Source organism: Nuphar pumila, chromosome 11 (genome assembly GCF_984573655.1).
Source record: "Nuphar pumila chromosome 11, dmNupPumi1.hap1.1, whole genome shotgun sequence".
Taxonomy (NCBI): domain Eukaryota; kingdom Viridiplantae; phylum Streptophyta; class Magnoliopsida; order Nymphaeales; family Nymphaeaceae; genus Nuphar; species Nuphar pumila.
Genome location: NC_143259.1, coordinates 1,252,105 through 1,269,089, shown reverse-complemented (window position 1 = coordinate 1,269,089; position 16,985 = coordinate 1,252,105). Strand labels below are relative to the sequence as shown.

The following is a 16,985-nucleotide window of genomic DNA, read 5'->3' as shown; positions in this document are numbered from 1 at the left end:
GTGTATATATGTATATATATACATATACATATATGTATGTGTTTATTGTTAACCAAAATACCCATTAGTGGTATTTCGGTCTTTTCTCTGTAATAGGCGTTAGCCCATTAGGAGCTGACATTTCTGCATTTTATTTCATGTATTTATTTTTGTCTTTTTCCTTTTTCACCTTTTTGTCTTTTTCAGATTTGATGGGACAACTCCGTATAGCTGTTGGAGCGGCCCCAACAGCTATATTTATGACGGTTGGGTGCAATCCCAACAGCTATATGGAGCTGCACCCTATTGGCTCCATTGTATTATATATTGGCCTCTTGTGGCCTTTATTCCTAACTCATTCTTGAGTGCTTCTATGCAATAACAAGTTTGTAGACCCTTGTGTGGGTGGTTTCATGATTCAATCAAGTATTTTTATTTGATTGAAAGTGTGTTCTTGCATGTGTATCGGATTCAATCCACTTCATTACAAACTCCTTGTTCAAGGACAAGGAATTATGAATCTTTTGACTTAGCAAGTAAGAAACACTATGATTTAGTGAACTTCTCTATGTCGAAGTATTTCCACTTTTCCAGCCATGATGAAAACATCTTCTCTTTTGCTACTTGCGAATCTTTGCTTACTGCACCAACTTTATGGTAGAAGTACTGTACTCAAGCCTCAGACAGTTCAGGAAGATGGAACCCTGATTTTTTTGACTTGGTAAGTAATAAAAGCTGTGAACTCATCTAACTGACTATAGTACTGGTTCAACAAATTCTGGTCATTAATTACTTTTGCAGATAGTTTTGTTTGTGATTCACATATCTGTCAAATATAAATTGGACTACCGATGAACAACTCATAGTCATGTTCTGCCATCTAGGTTTTGAATGCATAAAAATCTGGTTATGTGAAAAGTGGAAGAAAGTTTTGTCACAAGTCATCTGGAAATTACTCCGTCATTAGTACCATAGATTAATATTTCCTCAGTATTTACAGTAGCAAGAATATTGGAAGTTTGTTAGTCATTGGTTCCAAATAAGCAAAACTTTTATTCATGTAAAGAGAATGATTGGCTCTGTAGAACAGGTTATTACTACAGATGACCTGAAAGTGAAAAGTTTTAGAGCCATTGGTCTGCTTGCATGTGTATTATTTAGAAATTCATTTTCCTTCGTTCTTATTCAGCAAATTGCTCACATATTATAATGGTATTTTTCCATTATCAGATTATTTAGCAAGTCATGAAACTCATATTTTAATATATGTAATTGGAATCTAGTGTCTAGAGTCAAAGATCTAATTAAATTGGATAACAATGTAAGATTGTATGAGTGTTATGTATCTAGATTCTAGATTAACTTCAAATAGCATGTGGTGTATAGGTTTATCAAAAGGTGATGGAGTTATCTACTTGTCTGAAAAATTAGCTGTACTTTTGTCCTTTTACCATTTAAGAACTTTGGTGAAAATAAATAGTGCTCATTAATGTTTGTTGCCTATGGTTTTTGTTAACAGGGAGGACGACAGTTCAGTTGTATCTGAGGTACTTCCTTGCATTGTTAAAGTAATTTGTGGTTATTTACTTGCCTCTTTTGCCTTCTGTTTTCCTGGTTTCGTTACTATATATGCTTTTAGTTACGTGTTTTATGATTTTATCTTAGTCTTGCAAACTTTATGTAATGGGCCTCTATTAATTTCATGATTCTACACCTTCAAGTTGGTCTCCTCTGATATTTATAGAAGTTTATCATTGTGAGAAAAAAATTAGTGAAACACTCATCAATACCCAAGTTCTTACCTGTTGGCAGTTGTATGTATCCTTCAGGACTGTAAAATGATTATTATACAGTTTGCATGGCCATGCAAAAACTGTTATAATCAACAGAAAATAATTTTGTTATTCTTGGGAAATTCTTGTGTCAATGATTTTCTTCCTCGAGTGTTTATTAGAACTAGAAACCAAGGATATGGAATGTTATTCGATAGCGACACCAGATGAGGTCTACAATAGTGTTGAAACTAAAATGTATTCTTGATCAAATGAAAAATAATCTATGCTCATGCAGGTAGATATCAAGAATTCATTCCTCAAAAAAAAAAAAGATATCAAGAATTCAAGTTGCATTGTAAAACAAGGTTCAGGTTGTGATCGAAGAATCTGTATTTATAGTAGAAAGGGTTTTGTCATTTTAATCACAATACACGACAACCACAATTGATGGCCCAATGGGGGGTAGATAGAAAAAGGCGAGGATAATATTTAGGAAAAAAAATGCAAACAGTGGAATCACAAAGAACAGAATGGGGAGTGTAAAAGGGATTGCTCTGCTCTTACCCAATTTCCCTACTTTGCTTGTCTTCCTATCTACACCATTCATGGGCTGGTTTTTTTAGGCCACAGGGCTCACTGAGACAACTTGACCAATTGACAAAAACCTTTTTCTTCATTTGTACTTGTAAAGGTCGATCGATGAGTTTTTGCCTGCAAACATGATATGAAACAAGTTTCTCTCTTTTGGATGCTTCAACAAATATTTGGCACCTATGTCACATGGGTGCGGGCGCGGGTGCGGGGATTCTGCACTTCCAAAAAACCTGGGTGCGGGGGTGCGGCAGGGGCAAAAATGTAATATATATATATATATATATATATATATATATATATATATATATATATATATATATATATATATATATATATATATAAAAGGGGGTCAGCAGCTGACAGACAGCTGTCAGCATTACTTTTTTTTTAAAAAAAATTCGCAGCCCATTTGGGCAATTTTTTTTTAAAAAAAAAAAAATCCAAAACAAGAATGGACTTAAATGATCCTGGGTGCGGTCAACGCACCCAGGATAGGGTTGACCGCACCCGTGTGCCGCACCCGCACACGCACCCGCGTCGACGCGGGTGCGGCACCCTGCTAGCCGAATCCCTGTGACATAGTTTGGCACCTATTATTTGTATCTCAAATTTAGGCTCTTTGTACTTTTTTATGCTCTAAATAGTGTTATTAAGCCCAAGTTTATGGCTGCTGGAACTGCTCTTATCAGTTTTTGAAAAATATGATTGTTGAAATGCCTATGGAAGTGCCATTTTCTGTATTTTAATTAAACCATAAATAAAGCTTCCATCACTGCTTTTGATCATCAATCAAATTAAACACTTGTCTTCTCCAGTTTCTGCATATCCATTATTCATACTCCCCACCTTCTTTTCAACGACCACCACCTTCATTTCTATCTCTTTACCCATTCATAATCTTTAGCTTGCCCTTCAAACAATCTCCATACAGCTACAGATGTAATCGCCTTTCTTGAATCTTTACAAGGGAGAGAGCCTGCTAGAGTTTTATCTGAGAGCTCAAGAGAGGAGAGAGTAGAAGTGAATACAAAAAGGATCATAGTTTGTGTTTGATTAGGGTTTCATTCTTTGCTCTTCTCCACTTATAATCGTGCCTGCCCATGTTTTTAGCATAGTGAATCCAGGATTCTTAAAATTTCTTTGAAAAGCGTGGATTTCTAAAACACCCATTTTATATGTAAATATGGGGGATCTAGAAATCCTTCTATCTAAAGAGCCCTAGGATTCATTGAACCCTGAAATCAGATTTGCCATATTTGTCTTCTTGTTTGTTCCTTTTAAGAAATGTTTTTGCATCTATACTTTTTTGCTATCAACCGCTAGCAGCTATTTGGCAATTGACTATGTATTAATTGTTAAGGTAGAATTCATCATGGCTTATAGATATCATTGTTTATCTAGTTCATCCTGCTTGATGCTACTTTGTTTCTCATTATCTAGAAGATTATAAACCATCAATTTCTTTCCATATGGCTCTTTTAATTAAATTGTCTTGGATATCGTTACTATCTTTACTATGTTAGGTTAACTTATTATTCTCTATGCTTTGAACTAGGATAGGAAGAAACTTCAGAGGATTAATGAAAGAGGTATTGAACCTTGCACCGGTTATTCTCCACTTCAAGGCTCAAATTTGGAGCATGCGAAGAATAGTGAACGCAACACTTGTGGAATTTGTAAACTTGGAGGGAAGCTCTTGTAAGTAACATCTGGCAGCCTTGATTTTTGTGACCTTGTTAAATTTAATGTGTTTTACACTGGTAATATTTTCATAATATCGCGATATTATCTTTACCAAACTATATTATAGGTAAAATATTGTGATATTTTGAAAATATTGCCAATTTGATAATATCGTGATATTATTGATTATTGTTACCTTTTTTTTTTCTACATCATAAATGTGTTTTTCTTCTTTATTTTGCATTCTTTACTTATTTCTTTTATTATATATGTGTTTTATTATCTAAACATGATATTTTCTTACTTATTTTTGTTATATATATATATTTTAAGCCCCGAGATTTTCTCGAGATGTATCACCAAACCTAGAATATCGCGAGAAATAGCCTCGCCGAGATATAGCTGATACCGATATTTGTGACTATGGTTTTACATTAGGACTTGCGAGTATTTTGTGATTGGTAGACGATAGTAGTTGGCCATATCTTGTTTGCAATGTTGAGGCACTAGATTGATAATTTGTATAGCATCCTGTTATGTGCTTTTGGATGTAACCAATTTGTAGCTACCTACTCATAATTTTCATTCTTCTAAATACTACTATTCATGCAATTATCCTTTATACACACACAAATGTGTGTGTGTGTGTGTGTGTGTGTGTGTGTGTTTTGTGGAGTTATTAATGTACAATGCATGAACGTGCACATTTATGTTTCGTTTGCAACTTTGCTTGCATTTGCATATGGAAGGAAGTGCATAAAACAAAAGTTTCTGGATGGGATACCATCTTTTTCTGTATGTTTTTGGCCATTTATCACAGTTTTTCTGGTCTTCCATAAATTATATGGTGATGCCTAGTTTGATTGATCTTAAGCCCCCACTATCATCCTTTGTTGAATGTTCCCACCAAACAATCACCCCATTTGTTGTGTCTGGACTTGGCTATGTCAAGGAATTGTTGGAAACTATGTCACCCAGACACTTCACTTAGCATGCATGTCCTGTGTTGACATGTCATGACACCAGACGCGGTACTGGAGACACCACGACACTTCATGGACATGACCATCTCCATGTTCTTAACTTTCACAACACTTCATGGACACGACCGTCTCCATGTTCTCAACTTTATGTATTTCTTTGATATGACTTGATTGTTTATTTTACTTATGTGTTTTTTGATATTACTTAGATTTATTCTTTAAATAAAGGTTGTAAAAAATGTATTGTAACCCATATCTGTTGGGCTAAACAAGATACGTATTGTATTGTATCGTAAAAAAATCACAATATTCAATAAAAAATCACAGAATACAAGAAAAAAATAAATTTAAGCAATAAGAGTAATTAAACATAGATATGTCATTAAAATTCAACTAAATATAGATGTCGAATCAACTCAATATAAAATTTGAAAGTTGTCAAAATATACAAAACATCATCAATCATCTTCATTATTAAACATCCCACAATTTGCATCAAACATTACATCTTGTTGTGGGCCTTGTAGCTCTTCATCATCTTAGTCATTTGGTTGTGGAGCTATTACCCGAAAATATGCCATTGCTTGTACCGCTTGCTTTCTTCTTCTATCATTCATATTTCTAATTTCTTCTATATTAGCAGGTATCTCAACTCGTGCATCATATGCAGCGATTTGACATGGTGGTGCTTCCTCAGTTGGAAGTGCCACAATGTGCATCTTCATGCGGTGCAATCCCCCGTGAAGCACTACATGACAGGACCTACCTCTCAGATTCAAATGCCCTCTATGACTGTCAAACCTCTCTCTCTCTCTCTCTCGTGCATGCGCAGTCGACCACCCCTCTCACTCTATCTGGTTGAACCACCTCTCTCTCTCTAAGAGCTACCCACCACCATTTTCAGGTCTTTCTCTCTTGGGCATGGTCGACCACCTCTCTCTATCAAAACTTTTCATAGAAAAAAAATTCTTTTTCTATGAGAGTTTTTCTTGCTTCCAAACATGCCCTTTGTGAAAAAAACTTCTGAGAGAAGACCTTGAGCGATGTTTTGCGGCCATGCATTTTACGCGTGAGGCCTTCATTGAATTATTTGTGATTGATGCAATGAAGATATGGTGCATCCTCAGTTCAAATAAGCTCACTAGGAAAAGATATCCACAAGGCACACCATTTCTAGCATGGTGGCCTGCCATTTGTTCACAATCAAAGACATCTGTTGTTAACTTATTGTTATTCTTATTACTATATTATTCTGAATCAAGTTCGTTAGTTTACCAGCTTATACTTGTGATAGTTTATGTTCATGTGGAGATGCTAAAAGGGATATCTCTGCACATTGGGGCTACCACTATTTGTTATTTGTAAAGAATTCCTGTATTTTCATGAAACTGATCTTCGTTGATGGTTACTTGTGATTTTGGTTAGAGATGCTGATAATTATGCACTATTTTAAGAGTTTATTATTCTCATTGGTTAGCTTGACAAAGCTGTAGATTGCTGCAAGTTGAAACACCAATAACAGTTTATAATTACTTTTTCCCTCTTGTAGAGATCATATTTTATATTTGTATTGGAACAGTCCCAAGGATGATTAACAATTTGTTTCCTACCAGAGCATTCTTGCCACTGAAAGTGTTCCTATCTTATATATATATATATATATATATATAGTTATATGTTGGAAGCATAAGCATGTTTCACCAAATCTATAATATCTAGCCAATTGGTAGAATTGCTCCTTAGAGCTAATGTTTTATTTGGTCTTTTCAAACTTTGTGAGTTTTTCTATCTGATTGTTGGTTTTCTCTCAGTTTTATTTAGTGAGAAGCAATGGTCTTAAGTGATGAACCATAGGATCCTACATAAAAAATACTTGCTTTCTTGTTTTATGACCTCTGGATTATATTGGTTGGATTTTGGTATAATAACGGATTTCACCACTATAATGTAATCTTCATGTCTATGAGCCCCTTTGTGAACACTTGTGAAGTTTGCTTAGTTATGCTTTGATAAAAGGTCTTTCTGTTTAGTTGGTTACACAAGGGTTTCCTAGTTTTATGATTTACTGTTTTTCAGGTGCTGTGATGGAAAGGGTTGTACACGAACTTATCATCTCTCTTGCCTTGAACCTCCTTTACAAGATGTCCCACCTGGAACCTGGCATTGTTTGTGCTGTGTGAAGAAAAAACTTGAATTTGGTCCTCATTCGGTTTCTGAAGGAGTTGAATCCATATGGGATATTAGAGGCAATGAGATTTCAAGTGGCAAAGGTAATGTTCTAAGATAGCATATTGTTTGGAATTTGCTGGTGTCTTCTGTGTTCATCATTGATGGATCTTTTTTCACGTCAGCCAGTGTATGCTGAGTATGATCGTCTCTGGGTTGTTAATCAGGTCATGTGTCGGACAAAAATAAAGTAGAAAAGGAGTACTTGGTTAAGTATAGAGGCTTGGCCCATGTCCACAACCACTGGGTTCCGGAAAGTCGGCTTCTTGCTGAGGCTCCAAAGCTTGTCGCAGCATTCAATAGCAGATACCAGAAAAATAAGGTTTGTTTTTTCATATTATGTTTTAGAGGGATTTTTGTTATTCACATAGATATAAATGGTTGTTGAAATCTTCCTACATACAATGAGAATAATATTGTAATTGCTTCTTGCAAGCTTAGAATTTACTTATTCCTCTAGGTCTCGAAGTGGAAACCTGAGTGGACTGAACCACAGCACCTGCTAAAGAGAAGATCATTGATGCCCAAAAAAATGGCAGATGCATACTTCAGCAGTCATGGCAATAAGTTGCCATATTGTAACGGTGAGTGGTTTGTAAAGTGGAGAGGACTTGGATATGAATTTGCAACATGGGAGCTAGATAATGCATCATTTTTGACGTCTCCTGAAGCTTTGATCCTCATGAAAGATTATGAAATTCGCCGCGAAAAGGCAAAGAAAGCATCTGATCCTTCTAGACCAGATAGGGTATGTGTAGTTTATCTTTAAAAATTTTCAGGCATTCAGGAGTGTTTTACACTTGTTTTCCATACCATCACAGGAAGTATCGGTTCCAATTTTTTTTCAGGCATTCATTGGTATTTGACAAACATAAAACCATCATGATTTGTACATTTTCTGAGTAATTGATGTTTGAGTACATCTTATAGAACAACATAAAACAATTGCCATTTTGTTCGACATTACATGCAGAACTAGGGAGTTACTTGAATTTACATTTGACTGTTCCACATTAGTTTTTCTGAAACATAGTTTAAAGTTCTCTACAACCGAGAATTTATGAAGCTCTAACTAACGTTACATTTTAGAAGCACTTAATCCTCCTCCTTTTAAAGGTGCAAAATAGAAAAAAAGCTGCTTGGTGGTGATGGAGTTGATAGATCATTACATGCAACCATTAGCGTCTATTCTGATTATAAAAGAGTTTCCTGTCAAATGATTGGTCCTTCTACATGTTGGATATTTAATTTACGTGCCAAGTTAGGGCTGCAAAGGTTGCTGTTTGTAAAGATTTAAAGAGTTCAATCACGAACCAAGAGACCGCCAACTCCAACTTGAGTGGATAACCACAAAAGTGTTCTCTAAGGAACACACTCACAAATCCCATGAAGGGAACCACAATAAGTGTTCTCAAGGAACACACTCACAAATCCCACAAAGGAGATACACACAATAAGGCACACAATATAAAAAATATATATTTGATTCAATGAAACAAGTTTGCAAAAAACATACTTTACAAAGGGGAAAACACCCTATTTATGCACAATAGAGGAAGGAGAGAGCTAAAAGAGAGGGAAAGAGCACAAGAAGGGAGAGATGAACCTCCCAACGGCTAGAATTCTAGCCTTTGGGAGCAAGTTAACAAGTTTGATTTGGTCCCATATGGTCCCATATATACTATATATAAAATATATAATATATATTTACAATATAAATATATACATGAAATATGTATATAAAAATATAAATATACATATATACTATATTATATACATAAATATGTATACGTACAATTTAACACTCTCCCTCAAACTTACGATAGGATAATCAAAATTTGCCTAAAATGAAGTGAAACCTAGTAGTATAGAGAGGTTTGGTAAAAAAGTCCGCCAACTGGTATTCAGATGTGATATATGGCAGATCAATGGTTAGATATTCCTCTTGCTTCGTTCTTTTGTTAAAAGTATTGTTTTTGGCAATATAGATAGCACCCTTGTTGTTGCAACACATCTTTGAAGCTCCTAGAATCTTTATCCCCGTATCTGCCAACAATCTTCTCAGCTATACCACCTCCATTATGGTAGTAGTCATGACTCAGTACTTGCCTTCAATTGAGGAGAAAGAGACCTTCTGTTTCTTTTTGCACCTCCACGAGATCAACGATTCACCTAAAAAAATACAAAAACTCGAGGTTTAGTGCCGATTATAAGGATCACCTTCCCAATCCGCATCAGTATATGCAAGTAAGTCTAATGCAGATGAAGAAGACATAAACAAGCCTCTAGAAATTGAAGTTTTGAGATATCTAATAATACACAACAAATGTTAGCTGTGTGTACAATGTGTGATATATCAGGTCTAGTAATTGTCAAGTAAGAAAGAGCTTCGATAAGCTATCTATATGGAGTTGGATCATTCAGAAGCTCGACATGATCAATTTTCATTTTGACGTTTGTTACTTTAGGAGTGTTAACCTTATTGTCATCTGATATCCCAGACCTGAGAACAATATCAGAAGCAAGCTTAGACTCAGATAATAAATACCTTCTAGAAGAATAAGCAACTTCTATTCCTAAAAAATATCATAGAAAACACAAATCTGTCGTTTCAAAACTAGTTTTAAGAATATTTTTAATATGCTAGACTCTCTGCTTCTATCTTTCAGTGATTATCATATTATAAACATAGAGAAGTCAAATGACCATACCTGCATCAAAATTCTTAACAAATAAAGCAGTGTTAGTCACATAAGATCTAAAGTAAATATCAAGCATAACATTGCTAAATCTATCATACCAAGCTTTGAGAGCTTATTTCAAACCATACAACAATGCCTTATGCAGGCAAATAGCCTTTGCTTGAGGTATACTCATACCCGGGGGCACCTTTGTAATGCAAAAGGCGGAAACACTAATAATGCAAAACACACTTTGAAGAAGCCAAGAACACAAGCACTAAGAGTGCATACTGTTAAAACATATGTAATAATACCATAATACCCGATAGGGGTATTATGGTCATTTCACAAAGTACCCCATAGGGGTACTTATTTTGTTTCTCGTATTTCACTATTTTTTAATTTTCTTTTTCTTTTTATTTTTGTATTTTTTGGATACCGAAAAGGGGCCCCACAATGGAGTCGTTGGGGCCCCCAACGGTCACATATGTGACCGTTGGGGGCTCCCAACGACTCTATTGGGAGCCCCTTTGGTCTCCTCTTCTTATAAATAGGGGGAACCCCCCATGTATGTTGTATTGCTCTTGAGAGCTCCTCTTCAATAATAGTGATATTATTTTTCATGTGTGTAGCCTTTTTATAAGGCCCTTTGTATATCCCTTAGTGGATTTTCTCTCTTGTGCTTGTTGCATTTGTCCGTGTGGGACATAGTGAATGCTTTAGCATTCTTGGTTTCTTCCGCTTATTTCCTTACATGGTATCAGAGCCATAAGATCTTCTAAAGGTAAAATCTTGTCTCTCTCTACTTCCTTTCTTTCTCACATCTTCCTTGTGTAGCAATGGAAGTCAAGATCGATCTATCATTCAAACTCAATGGAAAAAATTACATGATGTGGGCATCCGCAATGGAGAATAATCTCAAAGGCAAGAAGCTTTGGGGTTATGTAATGGGAACCGTTCCGGAACCCCAACTTAAGCTCACAAAGATGGAAGGAGATCAAGAGAAAGCACTTGAAGGCGATGCTCGTCTCAAGGCCATTGAAGATTATAATCATCAAATGGAAGATTGGGAGAGCAACCATGCAAAAATCCTTGCATGGTTTATGAATAATGTCGAACTTAAGGTATGTGCAAATATTGCAAAATTCCGCCGGGCAAATGAAGCTTGGTTTTTTATGAAGGGTATGTTTACCCAAAAGGATCTTGCAAGAGCTTATTTCTTGCAAGAAAAAGTAAGAACCACAAAACAAGGCGACATGAGCATACAAGATTACTATAGTGCTCTAAATCCTTTGTGGGATGAATTGGCTCTTTTAGAGCCTAAATGGGTATCTATGGAGGATGTGGTTCTAAGACAAAAACAAATGGAACAAGATAGATTGTTTCAATTTTTATTTGGACTTCGTCCCGAATTTGAACAAGTGAGATCCTCACTTCTCCATAGATCCACGTTTCCTCCCTTAGAAGAAGCTATTGCCGAGATTACTCAAGAAGAGACTAGGCATAGCATGGGTAAAAGCATAGAGGAAGTTCTTGCCGTATCTAAACCCGGCAATCATGTTAAAACATACAAACCACCTCACTTTGGTAAGCAAGGGAGTGGTGGAAGAAAAATGATTATATGTCACCATTGTTATGAGCCGGGACATATTAAACCCGTTTGCCCAAAGCTAAATGGGGCATTCAAGCCAAAGGTGGCTTCCGTTGAAGAATCCACCACCAAAGAAGATGACGGCAAGAACGGGGATCTCAAAGACACTCTTGGACAAATCTCCTTGGCTCTTCAACAAATCTTAAAGGTCACTTCTTCCACATCCGGTGCCGCCATTGCCTCATCATCACCTCCCGGTACGTACTCTTGGATTTTAGATTCCGGAGCTTCTTTTCACATGACCCCTCATGAATATGCATTAACCAATGTGCACATCAATTCAAAAATGTCTTGTGTCTCTACGGCCGATGGAACTTTTCTCAAAATAAATGGTGTTGGAACTCTTGATTCTAAAAATGTTCAAAATTTCCTTGTTCCAAAAGTTAGAATAGTTCCAAAATTAAATCTTAACCTCTTTTCCGTTTCTCAAATAGCCGACCATGGATGTGAAATATCTTTCTCATCCCAAGGGTGCTTTGTGCAGGATCTCCGGTCCGGGAAGCGGATTGGGCAAGGCCATAGGAAGGGAGACCTTTATTTTATGGATAATTTAATGCTTCCAAATACCTCATTTTGTACTTATGTCCAAGACAAAAATATTGAAACTTGGCATAAAAGGCTTGGACATCCAAGTTACTCTAAAATGTATCTTTTTCCTTTTGGACACAAGTTTTGTAAAGAAAAAGATATCAATTGCAAAGATTGCATTTTTGGCAAAATGAAGTCTACTCCTTTTCCTATTAGATCCTTTGTGACAACAAGACCTTTTGAATTGGTGCATTCCGATGTTTGGGGGCCATCTCCGGTTCTATCTAAAGGTGGTTATTCATATTATGTTACTTTTATTGATGATTATACTAGATATGTATGGATTTATTTTCTTAACTTTAAATCGGAAGTTTTTAACTTCTTTAAAGAATTCCATGCAAAAATTCAAAATCAATTTCAAAGTCAAATATCCATTCTTAGATCCGATTCGGGTGGAGAATACTTATCAAATGATTTTCAAGCATATCTAAAACAACATGGCATTTGTCATCAAAAATCTTGCCCAAGAACTCCTCAACAAAACGGTCTAGCGGAAAGAAAACATAGGCATATTTTGGAAACCACTAGATCCTTACTCATTTCTAAAACTATTCCTAAAAATTTTTGGGCCGAAGCCGTGTTAACCTCCACCTATTTAATCAATAGGATGCCATCTTCAAAATTGAATAATATCTCTCCTTATGAAAAACTTTTTAATATGACACCCGACTACAATCGTCTTCGGATTTTTGGGTGTAAATGCTTTGTTCTTTTACATAAAAGAGATAAATTGTCACCTAAAGCAATAGAATGTGTATTTTTAGGATATGGTGAAAATCAAAAAGGCTATAGATGCTTTGATCATAAAAACAATAAGTTATTTGTCTCCAAAGATGTAACCTTTTTAGAAGATGAAAATGGATTTGACATATTGGAAAAATCAAATGAAATTGATTATATGTTTATCAATGATCTTTTAGAAGATTCAAATGATGACTCTTTGAGTCATCCGGAAATTTTAGAAAATACTCATGATTCTCATGATGATGATGTATCACCAACTAATGGTGACAATCTCCAAGTATACACTCGGTGTGAGGAAGCCCAACCTATTAGTGCTTTAGAAAAATTCTTGCGGCTTAATGAACCCCTAGAAGAAACCTCCCTTAGGCGTTCTTCTAGAGAATCAATTCCACCTAATAGGTTTGTCTCATATGAAACTCTTTCACCAAAATATAGAGCTTGTCTAATAGCCTTGCATTCTTACTATGAACCCTCCCATTATAATCAAGCAAAAAGTATACCTCATTGGGTTGAAGCAATGAAAGTTGAACTAGATGCTTTAAATAAAGCTAAAACTTGGGAAATAGTTCACCTTCCTCCAAATAAGAAAGCTATAGGATGTCGATGGGTCTACAAAGTCAAAACAAAAAGTGATGGTTCCCTAGAGCGCTATAAAGCTAGATTAGTTGCTAAGGGATACTCACAAGAATATGGCATCGATTATGAGGAGACTTTTGCTCCCGTGGCTCGCATGACAAGCGTTAGAACTTTAATTGCGGTAGCATCATCTAAGAAATGGCCTATATTCCAATTAGATGTTAAAAATGCCTTTCTTAATGGTCAGTTGAATGAAGAAGTATATATGGATCCTCCGCCGGGAATCAGTGTTAACCAAGGTCAAACCCTTCGGTTATTAAAAGCCTTATATGGTCTTAAACAAGCCCCTAAGGCTTGGTATGATAGATTTAGTGCTATCATGTTACAATTGGGATTTCGCTCATGTTATACTGACACTGCTCTTTTTGTTAAAAATGCAGGTAATAGTATCATCATCCTTCTGCTTTATGTTGATGATATGATCATCACTGGCAATGATGAAAGCGGTATTCTTAAAGTTAAAAATATGTTAAAACATAATTTTGATATGTCTGATCTGGGTTTTCTCAGGTACTTTCTTGGCATAGAAGTTGCATACTCTCCTCGAGGGTATATACTGTCACAGATGAAGCTTGCTGCAGACATATGTTCCAAATCTGGGATTTCAGATGATAAAAAGGTGGAGACTCCCGAGGTTATCAATGCTAAACTACGACTGGAGGATGGAGTTCTGCTGGACGATCCTACGCCCTACAGGCAACTCATAGGCTCCCTCACCTATCTGACTATCACCAGGCCCGATATTGCTCATGCTGTGCACTCTGCAAGCCAATTTCAGCATGCTCCTACATCTGTGCATATGAGTGCTGTGCTCCGGATCATTCGATATATTAAAAATACTTTGACTAAAGGGCTATTCCTATCCTCAATCTCTTCCTTAGATTTACTAGCTTATACTGATGCTGACTGGGGAGGAAACCCAAATGATCGAATCTCAACTACTGGCTTTTGTGTATTCCTAGGAGATTCGCTAATTACTTGGAGGTGCAAGAAACAACAGAAAGTCTCATTGTCTTCTACTGAAGCAGAATACAGGGCTATGGCAACCACTACAATGGAGCTGGTGTGGCTTCGAAGTCTTCTTCAAGATATGGGAGTCGAAATTACCGGGGCTTCGAAGCTTTGTTGTGACAACAAAAGTGCTATCTACATTGCCAGCAACCACACTTTCGATGAGAGGACGAAACATATTGAAATGGATTGTCATTATGTACGTGATGAATATCTTCGTGGGACAGTAACACTGCCATATGTCACTTCAGAATATCAACTTGCTGATTTCTTCACCAAAGCCCTGCCTGCTCCTCGCTTCTTGTTCCTCCTTGGCAAACTTTCGGTCATTCCCCCGTAAAGTTTGAGGGGGGGTGTTAAAACATATGTAATAATACCATAATACCCGATAGGGGTATTATGGTCATTTCACAAAGTACCCCATAGGGGTACTTATTTTGTTTCTCGTATTTCACTATTTTTTAATTTTCTTTTTATTTTTATTTTTGTATTTTTTGGATACCGAAAAGGGGCCCCACAATGGAGTCGTTGGGGCCCCCAACGGTCACATATGTGACCGTTGGGGGCTCCCAACGACTCTATTGGGAGCCCCTTTGGTCTCCTCTTCTTATAAATAGGGGGAACCCCCCATGTATGTTGTATTGCTCTTGAGAGCTCCTCTTCAATAATAGTGATATTATTTTTCATGTGTGTAGCCTTTTTATAAGGCCCTTTGTATATCCCTTAGTGGATTTTCTCTCTTGTGCTTGTTGCATTTGTCCGTGTGGGACATAGTGAATGCTTTAGCATTCTTGGTTTCTTCCGCTTATTTCCTTACACATACATAACCCACTAAGGGGTAAAGTGCCTATAAGGCATAAGATTGATATTATTCAAGAGAGAAGCTGGGTGAAAAACCCATACATATACAAGTGTGAGCCTCCTCTATTTATAGTGGAGGAGAGCTAAAAAGAGGGACCACAAGGGGGCTCCCTTCTAGTCGTTGGGAGCCCCAACGGTCATAAATATGACTCTTGGGGCCCCAACGACTAGATGGGTGGGGCCCCTTATGGTCCTTCATAATGAAAAATAAAAAACAAAAAAAGGATAAAAAAAGGTAAAAAGAAAGAAAAGAGAAAAATACAAAAAAGAAAAAAGATACATGGTATTTTACCAAAATACCCCTATCGGGTTTTTGGTTGTACAGAAAAATAAAAAGAAATAAAATATGTATGTATATACATATATGTATATATATACTTATATATATGTATGTATATATATATAAGTATATGTATATATATATATTTATATATACATATTTTAACAGCCTCCATGTACACTTCTTCCATAAGATTGCCATTTAAAAAGTCATTCTTAACATCCATTTGATATATAAATCAATTTTTTTATTGAAGCAACCACAATGAGGGTTCTAATTGTGGTCATGCAGGCTACGTATGCAAAGGTTTCTTCATAATCTATGCCATACTCTTATGCATAACCTTTGGCAACTAACCCAACGGTCATAAATATGACTGTTGGGGTCCCCAACGACTAGATGGGTGGGGCCCCTTGTGGTCCTTCATAATGAAAAAATAAAAAACAAAAAAGGAAAAGAAAAAAGGTAAAAATAAAGAAAAGAGAAAAATACAAAAAAGAAAAAAGATACATGGTATTTTACCAAAACACCCCTATCGGGTTTTTGGTTGTACCGAAAAATAAAAAGAAATAAAATATGTATGTATATACATATATGTATATATGTACTTATATATATATACATATGTATATATCTAAGTATATGTATATATATATATATTTATATATACATATTTTAACAACCTCCATGTACACTTCTTCCATAAGATTGCCATTTAAAAAGTCATTCTTAACATCCATTTGATATGTAAAACAATTTTTTTATTGAAGCAACTGCAATGAGGGTTCTAATTGTGGTCATGCGGGCTACATATGCAAAGGGTTCTTCATAATCTATGCCATATTCTTATGCATAACCTTTGGCAACTAACCTAGCTTTATATCTCTCAAGGGTCCCATAACTCTTGATTTTGATCTTATATACCCACCGACAACCTTTGAGTTTCTTTTCCTGTGGAAGATATCGAATAACCAAGTTTGAGCATTTTCTAATGCATCTAGTTTTACCCTCATGACTCTTAACCCATTCAAAGTGTTCTTTGGCTTGAGCATAAGATGAAGACTCTACATATGAGTGAACGACACATGGAGGCTTTAGACACCCCGTCTAGAGTATTGTAAACAAGGTTGATCATCATGAGGTGCTTCATCAAGAGACTCACTATCTCTTGATTCAACAACATTTTCAAAATCACAATCACAGTCACAATCGCAATCATCAATATCTTGATCCGAATCAAGATCAAATAAAAATTATACTTAGTTACTTCCTTAGCTTGATCTTTATCAAAGA

At 36.0% G+C, this 16,985-nt stretch overlaps 1 protein-coding gene across 3 annotated transcripts in view; it reads left to right on the top strand.

Annotated features, from left to right (window-relative positions):
* The window catches only part of LOC149821564 (uncharacterized), a 119,026-nt gene that overhangs the window by 9,812 nt on the left and 92,229 nt on the right, over positions 1-16,985 (top strand). For all 3 annotated transcript variants that reach the window (XM_089981573.1, XM_089981572.1, XM_089981574.1), the window contains 5 exons: positions 1,499-1,526; positions 3,904-4,046; positions 7,091-7,284; positions 7,408-7,562; positions 7,701-7,988. In XM_089981573.1, coding sequence (XP_089837699.1) covers positions 1,499-1,526; positions 3,904-4,046; positions 7,091-7,284; positions 7,408-7,562; positions 7,701-7,988 — 808 coding nt within the window. The remainder of the gene's footprint in view (positions 1-1,498; positions 1,527-3,903; positions 4,047-7,090; positions 7,285-7,407; positions 7,563-7,700; positions 7,989-16,985) is intronic.